The sequence below is a fragment of the Camelus ferus genome, chromosome 1 (assembly GCF_009834535.1).
Source record: "Camelus ferus isolate YT-003-E chromosome 1, BCGSAC_Cfer_1.0, whole genome shotgun sequence".
Taxonomy (NCBI): Eukaryota; Metazoa; Chordata; class Mammalia; order Artiodactyla; family Camelidae; genus Camelus; species Camelus ferus.
The window spans coordinates 57763184-57778892 of record NC_045696.1 but is presented as its reverse complement, the minus strand read 5'-3'; the positions used below and the strand labels follow the sequence as shown (position 1 = coordinate 57778892).

The window sequence follows — 15709 nt, the reverse complement described above, 5'->3', positions numbered from 1 at the left end:
TGACCATCAACCTGTGTTCATCACAGGTAAGTAACACTAAACTTGCAGGGAACAGATCAATCTAATCTTAAACCAACTCTACCAAAGATTAGGAAGATAAAAGAACACCCTCTAACTCATTCTTGTAAGGCCAATATAACCCTGATTCCAAAACAAGACAAGAAGAGTACGAAAAAGAAAAAAAAATTTACAGCCCCATCTTATTATTTTAAGTTGTCTTCAGAAGCAGAGCTGAGTCGAGTTGTGGCCAAGTGATTTATAAAGGAAGTTTCCTCCCTCACAAAAAAGAAGAAAGTCCTCCTAAAGGAATAGAGAATGGAGGAAGTAGGACATAGAAGTCAGAAGGACAAGCAAGGGTGTGATGTCCAGTGAAGTCCCTGCTTCCGCCTGGTCCCCCAGGGGAGCTCTGGACTGCAGGTTATGCCCCAGAACTGTCCTGACCTGAGGAACAGGACTAGGGCTTTCACACTTCCACACCACTCAAAGCTTAAGGGTCACCTCAGGGACATGTAAATTCCTAGGCTCTTCTGAGGCTCTCCTTTGCCTCACTGAACCCGTGGGCAGGGTGGGTTCCACTAGCCCGCAGGCAGTCTTCTGAAAAAGAGCAGCAAGTTCTGGTGATTGGAAGCAAAAATCCACCAAAGTCCTGAAGGTACATACAAAGTGTAAGGAATCTGAAAGGATATGGGAAGACTACAACTATTTTCTACTACTTGAAAATAGATGAAAAACACTAAAACAATGAACAGGCAAACTCAAAGGACATAAAAAAGAAAATACACCATGATCATGGTCATTTTGGGCTTATGCCAGGAATGCAAACAAATTTATTAGAAAGTCCTGTAAGTGTCACGCACTGCAGTAATAAATTAAAACAGAAAAATATGATCATCAATGAATAAAAAAAATTTGATGAAACTCAACACAAACTAGTGATAAAAACTTAATGAAAGAGAACAGGAAGAAATATCTTTAACTTGAAAAAAAAATTAAATCCTTAGAGTAAACATCATTCTATATGAGATAATATATTAAAAGCATTTCCTTTAAAACAAGGGTGCCCAATATCACCACTATTATTATCCATTGCCCTGCAGTTACTAGCTAGTGCCACAAGACAAGAAAAATAAGGGCAAAAATATTGGAAAGGGCTAAATAAAACATTTCTTTACTTATTGTTTAAAAGTTGAGAATTATGTTCTATTCAGAGGAATTTTCTGAGGATTTAAGCCCAGAAAACAGTTTCTCAGATTGCTCTGAGGGACTGCTCTGAAGAGGTAAGGGAGGAGCCAGGATTTAGAGGAGTTTTTGCAACAAAAACAAGGTAGTCAGAACATCAAAAGATTATGGTTGATTAAAGAAAAAACAGATGCCTTAAATGAATGGATTTAGCACTTTTTTAATGTATGGGAAGATGCAAGAGTCTGGGCTCATTGAAATCCTTCCTTTGATATGCACTTAACTATCTACAGCCAGGATCCTGCTTTTCTTCACCCTGAATCCCCCCTCAGGGTGCACAGTCAGGGGTGGTTGCAATGGCTGATGGCTTGATGGCTGCAGCATCCTCTGTAAAACTGTTATTTTTGATAAAACTGCAGATGATATGACTGTTCACATAGAAAACCCACAAAAATCAAAAACCAAATTATTAGAAATAATTGGAGAGCAGCCCTAGGCTAAAATGCCACAGATTGCCACTGTTCTTACTTGAGTTTCATTAGTTTTTCTTATTCTTAAAACAAAACAAAACAAAATAAAACAAACCCAAAACCAAAACCAAAAAACTTTACCTTTTGTTTTAAGCTTTTGGTTGATAAAGTTGAATCTTTTTCATGTTATAAAAAGTGGTCCAAGATACTCAAAGGTGTTAATAGAAAGGCAAATGCAAAGTTTTAATCAAGGAAACTATTATCAGCTAAGGAGTCAGATTTGTTAAGAACAAAACTGTTTCAATATAATAAGCATGGGGCTCAGGTTCTAAGGATTCTCCTCTGTACACTAAATACTCATGGATTTCATAGGGAGCCCTGGCAATACAGTTAGTGAGTTGAGGGAAGTGGATTCATGATTCCGGAAGTCTAGCAGTGAAGCCCAAGTTCCTCCCAAAGCCCATCACAGTTTCTGCCTTATTGGAGGCATCTGGTGTCCTAATGGACAGCGCATACCTCCCTGGAGAATCCACTCCACAGGATCTTCTCCTCATTGATGAAGAGCCTTTCTCCTTTCTTGGCATAGACGTTGTAATAGCCAACTTCCTTAAACACGATGGAGCCGTCCTCTGGGGAGAGGTGCCAGTTGATGATGGAATAGTTCCCCGCGAGGTCACCACATTCATCAAAAGTCACCTGCTCCCCCATATTGTTGGTAAAGTTTAGGTGCCGTAGGTGCTTCAGGACCTAAAGAGGAACAGAGATAAATATTCTGAATACAAGCTACAGGGCTGCCACGTATGGTTGTGTAGGTTGTGCACTGCACAAAGACAGTAAACTATCTTTTTCAAACAAATAGGAAGGAACATGACTTGAGGAAGAGGAGTCTTTTTAAAATTCACACCAAGGTACTTGCATGTATTAGGTACAGCCCAGGTAAGCTATGGACTTTACTTGGTACTCGAAATGTGAAGGAAAAGCTGGGCTGATCTAACAAGATAACTCACAGGTCTAGGAATGTGAAGGAGAGGCTGGGCTGGGCTAACAAGATAACTCACAGATCTGAGTTCTGCTAGACTAACTTGTAAATCTAGGTTAATTAGTGTTGGTTTTCTGTTCATGTTTTTTGCTAGCCAGCTGGGTTTTCAAAGATACATATCTGGCTTTGGAATGTTGGTTTGTTGCCTCCCCACCTCCACTTTTGTGATGATAATGCTTCTGCTAAAGCTGTTCCATGCCTATTGGCCTAATACCCCAAGCTTGTACTTCACCCTATAAAACCTCATGCGCACATCTTGGAGGTGCTCAGAGCTTTGGAGCAGAAGCCCCTCTGAGCCCGCCGGCATAATACATCTGAGTACTCCAACCCTCCGAGTGGTGCTTGTTTCTTGACTGGCCTGTCGTTTCCGTAACAGAAACACTTTCTTGAAGTCAGGAAAGGAAAAGGAGTACATCTCACCATGGCCACTGGGCAGATCAAGGCTTTTGCATGTGCACCATCACCCAGTGGTGCCCAGGAGGGACATGGTTTGTAAGCCAGAGCCGTTCCTGGTGTTTTCTGAGAAGAGCTTGGACAGAGCAGAGGCACTAAGTACTGTCATGCTCTGTTCCATCTTTCCCTGTGCTACTGGTTCTGTGAAAGTGTTTTGCTGCCAAAAATCACAGAGAGAGGGGTGGAAGGAAGAAAGAAATGAGGCTGTTAGTGGAGCCCTGGCCATTATTGTAATAAGCATGGCCAATCCATTAATTTTTATGGGTCACAAAGCCCTTTGACAAAACAAGTAATGATAATAATTAATAAACTTTACTAGTCATTTTACTCCTTTTGAGGCGCAATGCTAAATACGTGTATATTCATTATCTAATCTTCACGGCAAATAGTACTATTACCCCCATTTTATTGTTGGAGCAATCAAGGCACAGAAAACAGAAGTATCCAGTCCAGGATCACACAGCTAGCCAGTGGTGCAAAGTCTGTGCTCGCAGCATCTCTGCTCCGCTGTGGCATCATTAGGCTCCCGCCTCTGCTTCCTGTGTGCCCCTGACTCGGATCAAGAGGAGGCGGTGGGCACTTGGCAACTTATCTTTCATGCGGGACCTGCCCAGTGTCAGGGGTCACGGAGGTACCAAGAGAGTAAAACACACGGAGTGCAGACGGTGAGAGCCGGGGTGCTGGCTCCCACCATACTCATGACACACGGGGCTTTCTCATTCTCTGGCCCTGAGTGCCCTTCCTCACCTGTGGGATGAGAGGGTGGGCCAGAGAGGCTGCTGGGAATCTCCAAGCTCTACACGAACTCCTCTCTGCTCCATGGTTTGGCAGCTCCAGGAGTATATTTAGAGATACCTCTCCCTTTCAGCATTAGTTTTAAGGTACCTACAAAACCAGCATCTAATCTGACACTGGGGAAAAGTTTGGGCCAGCACTTATTATCCATCTGTGTGACAAAGGACACCTTTCATGTTCCACTCCACAGATGATATTGATTTTTTTTTAAACAGTTTATATCTGTACAGACTTTATTTTATTTTTTAATTTTTGGAGGTACTGGGGATTGAACCCAGGACCTCATGCATGCTAAGCATGAACTCTACCACTGAGCTATACCCTCTCCCCTGTATTGACTTTAAGATAAACATTTATTGTAAGGAAAATTAAATAAGGAAAAGGAGTCATCTGAATTTGCTCATGAACAGCTCTGGGAAGAGCTGGGGGAAAGAGTCTGTGGCCAGCCACATGTGTGCACAGGCACGGCACCCAGGGTGTCTCACCTAGACTGCTGTGTGTGGTTACTCCTTTTGTGTCTTCACTGCTACCCTGGTGGACCCTGGCTATCCTGACTTTTGTCCCAGGCCCAAGGATGGAGGTGATCCCTCACTCCTTGCTACTGGCTCTTCTTTTCTGCAGATAGAGCTACTCAGCGAACCTCAAAAAAGATGGAGAATGAAGCCTACTAAGGGTTCATGCCACCCGTATTCTCTTGAGTCTTCCCGAGTGGTCATCAATCTTACATTTTTCCCTTCATTTTTTACTGAGCCCTTAAAACAGTCTGTAGAGTGGTGGTGCCCCAGACACACTCCCTTCTTATACCCCCAACTCTCCTCCCTTCTCCCTCTTGCTCTTGGGATGACCTGATCTCCTCTTGTACAGTGGGGTACATCCTTTGTCTCTACCCTAACACATTCTGGTCCTGATACATCTCCTTCCCTTAGAGGAACATGTGTTCTTTCTGCTCTACAAGGCTGACCCCTCTTGCAGCACTCAGAACCTCATTTTTCCCATCTACTCTTTAAAAAGCATCATTCTTGTCTGAAGAATACTTTAAAAAGCATATATAGCAGTAAAGTTAGGGTAGTTAGCATAAATTTTCTTCCTCCTAACCAGGTGTCAATTCCTTGGTTCTTACTACGCCAGGGAACAAACTCCCCATCTCCTTTCCTCAGTCTACAGATTCTCTGCAATAAAACTCTCCAGGCACAGTGGGTGGATAGGAATGGGAACTGAAACAAGGTCATTTCATAATTAAATGGCCATCTTCCACACTGGTCAGATTGGACAGGAAAGTGACTCAAAGATCATCACTGGCTATAATCCACCTGCATTGCTGTTGGCACAGTCTAACAAATTCAACCCTATCCTGCCTGGAAAGAAAAGGGAACCAATCAAAATCATTTTTTAAAAGTTTCTATTTAAAAAACTCATTATAAATACAAGGTTAGATTTGTATACTGTTACAATCAGTCAACAAATATTTATAGAAAATCCACTCTGTGTCCTGAACTTGGCTACAGCAGCACAAGATGCAGCAATATAGTCCTCCTGGAGTTTACATATGGATTAGGGAAGTAAGATATGAGACACATGGGGTGAAATAGCAAACAGTGCAAGATAAAGCACAGTTAATGCCTAACTCGTGGGGTAACAACTCCAAGTACAGATAAAACTCAGGGGAGCTGGAAATGACACAGGGCTGAAACGGTCATCAAAGCCTTGAGGTAGAAATGTAGATTGGCAAAGGATAAAGGGAAAAAAAGGTGTTAAAAATAGTGGGTACAACAAGGGCAAAGATATCGAGCTAAGAATAAAGTATTATGGGGGCAATGAAGAGACAAAGTTCTCAAAATTTGTGAGAACAAAAGGCAATAAAATTGATAGGCAAAGAGCAGTCAAGGCAAAGAGGCTAGATTTCCTATCCAAAGGCACAGGATCAGGTAACAGTAAGTGTTGATAAGAATATAGAGTGGGGGAGGGTATAGCTCAGTCGTAGAGCATGTGCTTAGCATGCAGAAGGTCCTGGGTTCAATCCCCAGCACCTCCATTAAAAAAAAAGAGAGAGAGAGAGAAAAGAATGTAGAGAAATCAGAATCTTCCATACGATGCTGGTGGGATGTAAAATAGTGCAGTCACTTTTGAAAATAATCTGGCACTTCCTTAAAAAGTTAAACATAGAGTTTCCATCCAACCCAGCAATTTCACTCCTATGTGTATACCCAAGGAAAATGAAAACATATGTCCACACAAAAACTTTTACTAGAATGTTCACAGCAGCATCATTCATAGTAACTCAAAAGTGGGAGCAACCTAAATGCCCACCAATTAGATGAATGGGTAAATAAAATGTGTTGTATTCATACAATGGGATACTGGATGTATAAAAAGACATGAAGTACTGATAAATGCTACAACATAGATGAATCCTGAAGACAGGCTAAGTGGAAGAAGTCAGTCACAAAAGACCACATATTTTGATTCCATTTATATAAAAAGTCCAAATATATAGATACAAAAAGTAGATTAGTGGTTATTTAAGAAGGGAGGTGGGGGTGAGGCAGAAGGGAGTGACAGCTAAAGGGTATGAGGTTTCTTTTTGATATGGTGAAAATGTTCTGAAGTTAATTGTGGTTATGGTTTTAAAACTCAGTGAATATATGAAAAAACCAGAGTTGTACACTTTAAAGGTGAACTGCATGTCATGTGACTTATACCGCGATAAAGCTGTTACAAAAAAGAAGGTATGAAAAGGGATTTTAAGTATATGACTCATTTTAAGTGTTGAGAATTTACTAATGAGACATGGCAACTCTGGCCTCAAACAGGATTACAGACAGGTAGAAGGTAACAGTCAGTAGCGCAAACATCTTATTCAGAAAAGAAAGCACCCTGGAATCTTTGTGCCTACAAGTTTTATACCCACAATTTATTAGACAGACTCCTCTAAAGCAGGTGCTGTCTTATTCCTTTCTGTATTCCCAATGATGTGCAGAGGGTCTGAATTTTAATGGCTACTCAAACTAATGTCTATTGAATGTTAGGTTAATAGAGTAGACATTAAACCAACACTGTCAGGTTTGTCAAATGGTGTCCATGATGAGGTTTTCACCAGTCTGAGGACAGATGAGAAAAATAAGGTCAATGTGGTATCTGTATTAAAAGTTAAAAGAGAATAAATTTATCTATGAAAGAAATTGAATATGCAGTTCAAAATTTTCCCACAAAGAAATCCAGCCCAAAGTGGCTTCACTGATGAATTCTGCCAAATATTTGGGAAGAAGTAATGCCAATTCTCCACAAACTCTTCCAGAACATTGAAAAGGAGGCAATACTTCCCAACTCATTCTATGAAACTAGAATTACTCAGATATCAAAACTAGAAGAGACATTATAAGAAAGTAAAACTACTGACCAATATCCCTTATGAATATAGAAGCAAATTTTCTTGACCAACTTTTAGAAAATCAAATTCTCTGGTTACAAAAAGGAAAACACACTGTAACCAAGTAGAGTTTATCCTAGGAGTGCAAGGTTGGTTTAACATCTGACTTCATTAAGATGCTACAGAAGAGAAACTGGATGATCATCTGAATAGATACAAAAAAAGTATTTGATAACATCTAACTTCCATTCCTGATAAGAAGCTCTCAATAATTTAGAAATAAAAAGGATATTTCTAAACTCTATAAAAGGCATCTATGTAAAACCTACAGTTAACACCACACTTAATGGTGCAAGACTGAATGCCTTCCCCCTAAGATCAGGAACAAGAATGTCCCTTCTCACTATACCTATACAACATTTTACTGGAGGTTCTAGCCAGTGCAATTGGGCTGAACTAGTCTTGAAGATTCAGACTGAAAACATAAACATCTATGTTCTATACTCAAAAACAAATAAGCAAGAAACAAAAGATTTTTCAGATAAAGTGAAAAGACTTAGGATTCACTTTTTGAAAATCTTACCATTAAGCATCATAAAAATTAGGCTTTTATATAATTGGCTGAACTTAAACCTGCATATTAAAAAGCAGAATACTTAAAATTATACCATGGGATTAAGGGCTAACACAATTTCTCTCTTTGAGGTATAAATGTAACCTAAGTTGTTTTCTTCTGATTCAAAAAGTAAACCTTGAGATTCAAACAAACTGGCAACCAAGGAAATGGAAATATTAGAACTTTTATAAACTGTGCTGGAAGATTTTACCTTAAGAGTGGGAGGATCGACGTATCAGAAGAATCATAGTTTTCATAGGATAAAATACTAACTTTCTCTTCACAAAGGAAAAAGAAGATTCTTGGGCTTTTCTGGGGAAATATTTCCTTTGTGGTTTTTTTAGAAAGTGGCAGCTCAGTATTATATTTTGCTTGTCGTGTTTTCGGTTATAGGTGTACATTTAATTCTCAGTAACCATTCAACACATGGAATAAATGGATTATAAAACTTCCAGCACTTTCTTGAGGAAAAGGAAAGTTGGAATCACCATAGTGTAATAATGTTGAAGTAACAGCAGGGAATTTTCTGAAGAGAAGGGGTCAGTCCCAACATCACTGTTCCATGTAAGAATGATGACAGTGGGATGCCACCAACACCTGAAATGTAGGTCTGGAAGTCTCTTAATACAGAGAGAACCAGAATTATTCAATTAGCTGTAACAAAGTAACTCAGACTAACTGCATGAGGGATGAGCCTTTCTTTTCTTTTTAAAATTAAAAAAGGCCAAAATAGATTTTTAAAAATAGTTTATTATGTATAGGCAGTATCCTAAGCACTCTATACATATTAACTATACATACTATGTCATTCTCATAATAAACTAATACATTTCTTTTTTTTAAATGGAGGTGCTGGGGATTGAACCCCGGACCTCATGCAGGCTAAGCAAGTGCTCCACCGCCAAGCTATACCCTCCCCCTTAAACTAGTAAGTTTCACTATCTCTATTTTTCAGATGAGGAGAGGGAGGCACAGGCACACTGAGTGACCACTCAAGGCCATACAGCTGTTAGGTAGCAACTGGGATTTAAATCCAGTTAGTCTGGCTTCGAGAGTCCAAATTCTCAACCATGAGACTGTAATGCAACCTGCAAAGGTGTAGGAGTCTGATTAAACAGCCTGTCTATCAGGTTATCTATCTCTAGTTATAACAGGTTGTCTAGTGTACCATTTAGGTTGGACATACTTTAAAAATGGGATGGTAGAGACATGGTAATAGAAGAAGCTATAATTGGAAACGTGGTCCACCCTGAATGGCACCCAGATCTCGATGCATGACCTGCACTTCCCCACCCTGGGGACTTTCTACTGTTTTCCATTTTTAATCAGCCTGACTGAGGGTATAGTTTACATATCATGAAATGGACCCATTTTAAGAGTATAGTTCTGAGTCTTGGTGAATGTATATGCCTGTGTAACCACCACTACCGTCAACCCAAAAGGTTCCCTGATGTCCCTTCCAAGTAAATTCTCACCCCATGTGCATCCCTAGGCCACCGCTGATCTGTTTTCTTTCTATCATTAGAGAGAGAATATCATATAAATTGCATGATACACTTTGTACTCTTGTTTTTTCAGTCTGGATTTTTTTGCTCAGCATGTTTTTGTGATTCACCAGTGTTGCTGTATGTATTTGCCTTTGCATTTGACATTTCCTTTAAGGAATAGATCCTTTCCACACATCCTAATCCATCCTTCAAGACCTATCTCAAATGACTGTCCTTTATTTTCCTCCTTACTTCAAGTCCTAATCTGCACAATATTGTAGTGTTTCATCGTTACAGCAGGTGTATAAATGAAATCACATGAGTGTTGCATTCTTCCAGTCAAAATTTGTGCCTTGTCCATTAATAATCAGTTATCTGTTTACTAATTCATCTCTTTAGGCATCTTTAATATCTCTTTTGGCAAGTTGACTTGTACCTGATTTTCTGCATAATACCCTGCATAACAGGGAAGGTAGTGATGGAAACCATTCCACCCTTAAAAGCAATGATAGGAAATCTTTAAATTGAAATTCACTGACCCACAAAAAAGTGACACAAGCTACACAATAATTTAGATTTCCCCCCTGGAGAGAACATTCTTCTTTCAGACTTTTAAAAGAAGAAATTAATATCTCTATTAAAAAAGAAAATACAAAATTATACTTGAGATTTTAACTCTGTATCATATGCCTATAAATTGTTTTATTTGGGGAGAAATTTGAGGAGAAAGAAAAAAATAAATAAAGGGAGAGAAAGGAAAAAAGTTAAAAGAAAGACTTAATTTAAACATGTAAGATAATATACAAAGAGACACAGGCTCACAAAAAAAACTAAGCACTGAGAAAGACATACTAAAAGAGGGACAAACGCGTATAACATGCATACACTTAGAGGCCCACATATTAGCTCTCATGTGGTAATATTTCCATCTTGTGGCCTTTTAGGGTATTTCCTCTAAAGGATTTAGAAGTCAAACTATTGCTCATTGTAAGCACAAATGGGAATCACCTCTTGTTACATACTCTAAGGGTCAACTGAATTAAGCCAAAGACTAGAAACTAGAATTTCCAATGCTTACACAGGACATCATTTCTTAGCACAAAGGGAAAATGGGAGGGAGTGCACAAAGAACCCCATTTACCCATATAACGAAGGACAGTTCACACAGATAAGCAGCCTACTGCTTCCTGGCCACTTCCTGTGCTAAGAGTGTTGAAAAGAACCAGGACCCATTCCCTTCTCTAACCTCAGTCATCTTTTCTTATCTCCCCTCCATCTCCTCTGGCTCTGTATTCATCCCCTTCCTCCAAACCCCAGCAGTACCAGCCATTCCTGGAAAGATTGATTCCATTTGCCTTCTGTTATCACCATGGTTCTTTCATCATGCACACCTGTTTTTTGACTAGTGAGTGGTTGGTGGGGGAAAGCAGGAAGCATGCCTCATGTGCCATCATCCTGAGAGAAGGAAGCAAGTGGTTCCATGCTTACTTACACAATGTTCTATTTACATTTGATTGCTGGGTATGGACACAGGCTTTTCCAATCAGAGCCTAGAATATCCCGGCCAGGGTGATTGATTTAAAGATGGGTTATTGGGTTGAACAATTCTCTGCACAGGACTCTAGCTTGTGTTGGCAGGTCAAATCAGCTAGGTTGCTATTCATTCATTCATTTGACACATATTCAGGTGCCAAGTGTTCTGGACATGATGCTGAACAATACAGACATAGTTCCTGCTCTTATGAAGCTCAGAGCACAGTGGAAGAGTTGGAATGAAGAGACAGCTGAGGAGCAGTGTGAGGAGGGCTTGGGGTCTCCGTGGGGGTCAGGAGGGAATTGTGCATTGTGCGCTCTTAAGTTACCTGTTAGTGTTACTTTTAAGGCATATGAGCTGATTGATAAATTTTAGGGAGAGAAAAGATCAACAACAACAAAAAAAGAAATTGTGATTAACTTTGTTTAATCAGAAGTTTAATTGATAAGAAACTATTTCAGTCAACTGAAGAGCTATGAAAGTTTAAACTGGACATATGTAATGGTAAAAATGAGGAAGAAAGAATGGTCAGAAAGTTTACATGGGGATGATATGAAAATACTTCCAGGAGAAAGCAAATTTTGAAACAGTTAAAAGTTTGCAGTGGACATTGATAGAGGAGACAAAAACTGATGGCCCTTCCAGTGTGGGATATGATCTAAACAGAGGTGCTATGCCAAAAACTCACAAGGGCTTTGTGGGGAGGTGCCAGACCGACTGGCTTATAAGAGAATTGACAGAAGGTGAGAATGGAATTCCAGGCTGAGATACTTGGATTAGATTGTATGGATTGTACGGATGACAGGTTTCCTTGTTGGTCTCAATAATGACAGTGAATAATTGCTGGTCCATCTCTTGACAGAGACACGGACAAGATCTTAAATACCAGAATGCCCACCCAACTGCCTGAGTTCCTGAGGCTTAAAGGAGACTTACGGCAAGCACATAGGACACTTTGGCCCATGCCCACACGTTACTCCTCCCCATAACTCTAACTCTATTTTCCTATCTGTCTCCTCAACTGGATGAATTGGGCCAGACCATGTGTGAGCCAGGAGGACACATACTTGCCTGTACCAGGGTCAGCTGAGGTGTCTGTGCAGGGGCTACTTTTTACTTTGGCCACCTTGCTTCTTCCTCCCTCCTCATTTTGGCAGTAGCACTGATTTCCCTGTGGGGATCCACTCTTACTCTTACTTTCAGTCTAAGTAGTTTGGGAGGACTTCACTCCCAGCTTCAGGGATAGCTATGTAATCGCAGACTGGCCAATCGAAATAGTTTCTGGACTTTTACAAGAGATCCTGGGAAGTAAGGAGAGCCAAGCAGTAAGGATTTAATGTGCTTGAAGCTGCTGCAGGCTGAAAATTGCTAACCCCAAGGAATAAGGCATCAAGAGATGAAGATGAGAGCATCTAGTTACACCTGGAATATTTCCAAGATTTTCAGAATTACGAGCTACTAATAATGTTCCTTCTTTTGTTTGAGCCAGTTTGATTTGGATTTTCTGTTGTAAGCAACTGAAAGTCCCCATCTTGACTATAGCTTAATTCTTGGACTAAAGAATAGTTGAGCCCAAGGCTTTAAACACATAATCAAATTAAATATCAGTTTTGCAGAAGTCAGTTGCTCAGGCGTTTGAAATGGCAATTTGAATCCAAAGCTATATCTAGTGACCTCATTTATTTTCTTTGAGGTAACTACTTTATCTGTCTTGCCTGGATCAGCCCAAATTTGCTTTATTACACAGTGAACTGCTATCTAAGTGAAGGATGTACCTGCCAAGCCTCAACCTTCTTGATATCTGCACAGGAACCGTTGGTGAAGAGCCCTCGCCCGGGTATGCAGGTGTATATATCTTGCAGGGCATGAGCAATGGAGTAGACGGCTAAGTAGACGTTGTAGGATATCCGCAAATGTGTATAATCCATGTAAGGGGTCTCGACACTGCTGATGTTCTCATCCCCTGTACAGAGAGGTCGGAAGGCGGTGGAGCTGTTGCTTGTCCTGCCACCACCTTCTTCGTGACCTCTCAGGAAGTTGTCCACAGGTAAGGGTCCTTTAGCACCTTCCTGGAGGTGGCAGTTAAACGTTTCTTCCCAAAACTCTTTGGCAAAACCGTTATGGACCGACTTCCTGGGATGGACCTTCTGCAGGAATTCCCGGAAACCTGGGATCTGTCCAGCCTTCAGAGCGAATCCAATGGTGCCTCCGACCACGTGGAAGTACTCAGGCATGGCGATCAAGGAGGAGCTGGCCCAGGCCTCGCTGGCCAGCCAGATCCTGCCCGTGATGTTGCGCCGGACGATCTCCTTGATGAGGGGTTCAAGGTCTGGGCCACTGGAGAAGACGACGATGACTTTGGCTGTGGAATTCTGGATCACCTCCACCACTTGCTGGATCTCTTCCTCATCAGAGTACTGGGAGATGAGTTCGCTGAAGTCGATGCAGATGTCCCTCTCCTCAGCTTCCTCTCGGAACTTCTCGATCCCTGGGCGGCCGTAGTCATCGTCAGCTGCAATTGTGCCCACCCAGTTCCAGCGAAAATACTCGATGATGTCAGCCATGGCGGTGGCTTGGTGTTCGTCATTGGGGATGGTACGGAGGAAGGACTTGAACTGATTCTTGTTGCTGAGGAGTCTGCTGGAGGAGGCATAACTGACCTGGAAAGAACACAGAATGATGGAGTGAGTGAGGTGCCAGGTGAGCCTTAAGACTGTGTAGCGGACGGCTTTTTGAACATTCATCAGTGTAATATATCAAACATGCTAGTCACTGGAGACAGGATGAAAGGTAAGGACAACCAGAATCTGTTCCTCTCCAGTGTGAGCACTCAACCATCTGTCAGCCTATCAGAGAGTGTTCTAATTCCCACAGTGCTACCTTCAAAGGTGGGTCTGGCCTAAAGTCAACCCAACAACAGTAGAAGCTACTTATCCTTTCAAGGAGAGCCTTTATGCACTGTGCCAGTTTCTCTAACTTCCTCTGTGCTGTCTCACTGGCTGCAATATATCCATGTACACATTTTCTGCCTGTGGGGTCCAGCTTCTCATTTGAGTGTTTTAGCTTCCCCTTTACTATAATGAACACTTTGTCAGTGACTCACTTCTGGAAGGAATCAGGTTCCCTTTGGGTTATGAATCTAAGGGTCTTCACCCCGAGGGGTTCCCCTTTCTTACTCTGCCTAGTTTCTCTCTTCCAGTCTCCAGCTATTCCCTCTCTTCCCTCCCGCATCGCCCCACCTCCTCCACCTACTGTAATACTTTAGATAAAAGTACCCTCGATTGCAGTTATTTCTAAGAACTGTTTATCATTTAGGCTCAAATAGCCATTTAGGTACATTAGGCTCAATTCCTCTTCATCACAATAACAATGATGTACATCATTAAATACAGTCATAAAAACTTCCTTTCCTCTCCTGGCTTCTCAGTGACTTCAATCACCACCGAGAGCCCTTTCCTCTGGTCAATTTCAGGTGGTGGCTGAGGCCTCTGGACAGGCTTTAGATGTGGGTCTCCAAAACCTAGAGAGGCTGAAAAGGAACCCTGGAGAAGCTGCCCCAATGTGTTTCCACTTTCTCGGACATAGCCAGTTCAATATCTGAGCAGGAGTGTGGGCCACCAAGGGAAGAAAGCCCTACCTTTGCCAGTAAAAGATCCTTGCCTGAAGAAGTATCTGAACACTATGTAAGGCATTTGTTAGTGCAGAGCTTCCTGACTTCTTTTCACATTGTGGCAAACAGAGAAGGCGGGGTGAATGGCAGCAGCTGACCAGCCCTGCTGGGTGTGCTCTGACCACCCTAGACCCCACCTACCATCCCAAACCCAGAGAGGCTCAATATCTTAGCCCATCTGCAGCACTCCTGGACGTCCTGCTCACCAGTTAGGAAGTTCCAAGTTATTGGACCATTTCTTCTGAAGCACAAAGCTTTTTTGCACTGAATGGAATTTCTTCTTGGTAATGAAAGAGGGTTTAAAAATCTCTTGTTTTCCAGTTTTCTAGAGAGATTTAAAACTTAAGAAAACCATGTTGAAGAATTTGAGGGACTGCTTTTTTTAAAATATATTTTTCTCCAATTAAAACAGTTAGTTTTCAATGTTGAGTGTTTTGAAATGAATTATTCCATAAATAGTTTCTATATCAAAAACAGAAAAGACACTGATGTATGAAAGACCTGGGCCAACTTTGCTAAAGAGCAGGCATGAATTTTCTGATAAGAACTTTGATTTGGGGAGTTATAATACAAAAGTGATCCTTTTTTTTTTTTCTATTATTGAAATAAGCTTCTTCTTGCTCTACTCTGGGAATCCATGAGGTAGGCAGTTAGATTAGATAATCCTGGAGATGTTGTTTTTAGAGATCTTCATTTGCAGACCCAGACAACAGGCTTCTCAATCTAGTTTTTGCAAATAAAAAATCCACTCAGGTCTTTTGTAAATTCATTCATTGTTGCTTACTTCTTGATCTCTTTTGAAAAACTGGCCATAAAGGGTTTTAAAGATAAAAAATTACAAACAAATATATCCCCCATGGATATGTTTCTCTTAAAGAATGCATTTATAATATTTGTCCACTTTTTAAAAAGCAAACTAGAAAAGTGGGGGTAAATACCATTTCATTACCCCCCCACAAAAAACCCCCTTAAAAACATACAAAACTTTATTGTAAGAGGGGAGAAGTTTCACGAATGATTCAGAAAACTTCTAACCACAGCTCGTTCTGCTGGCCTGCTTGTTCCATCCACTTGGTGGCGTGAGTGGTATAAGAAATAC

General features: G+C 41.0%; 1 protein-coding gene across 4 annotated transcripts in view; it reads right to left on the bottom strand.

Annotated features, from left to right (window-relative positions):
• CASR (calcium sensing receptor) overlaps window positions 1-15709 on the bottom strand; it is a 63829-nt gene that overhangs the window by 4819 nt on the left and 43301 nt on the right. For all 4 annotated transcript variants that reach the window (XM_032480284.1, XM_032480301.1, XM_032480289.1 and 1 more), the window contains 2 exons: window positions 12716-13600; window positions 2166-2396 (listed from right to left, as the gene is read on the bottom strand). In XM_032480284.1, the coding sequence (XP_032336175.1) occupies window positions 2166-2396; window positions 12716-13600 (1116 nt within the window). The remainder of the gene's footprint in view (window positions 1-2165; window positions 2397-12715; window positions 13601-15709) is intronic.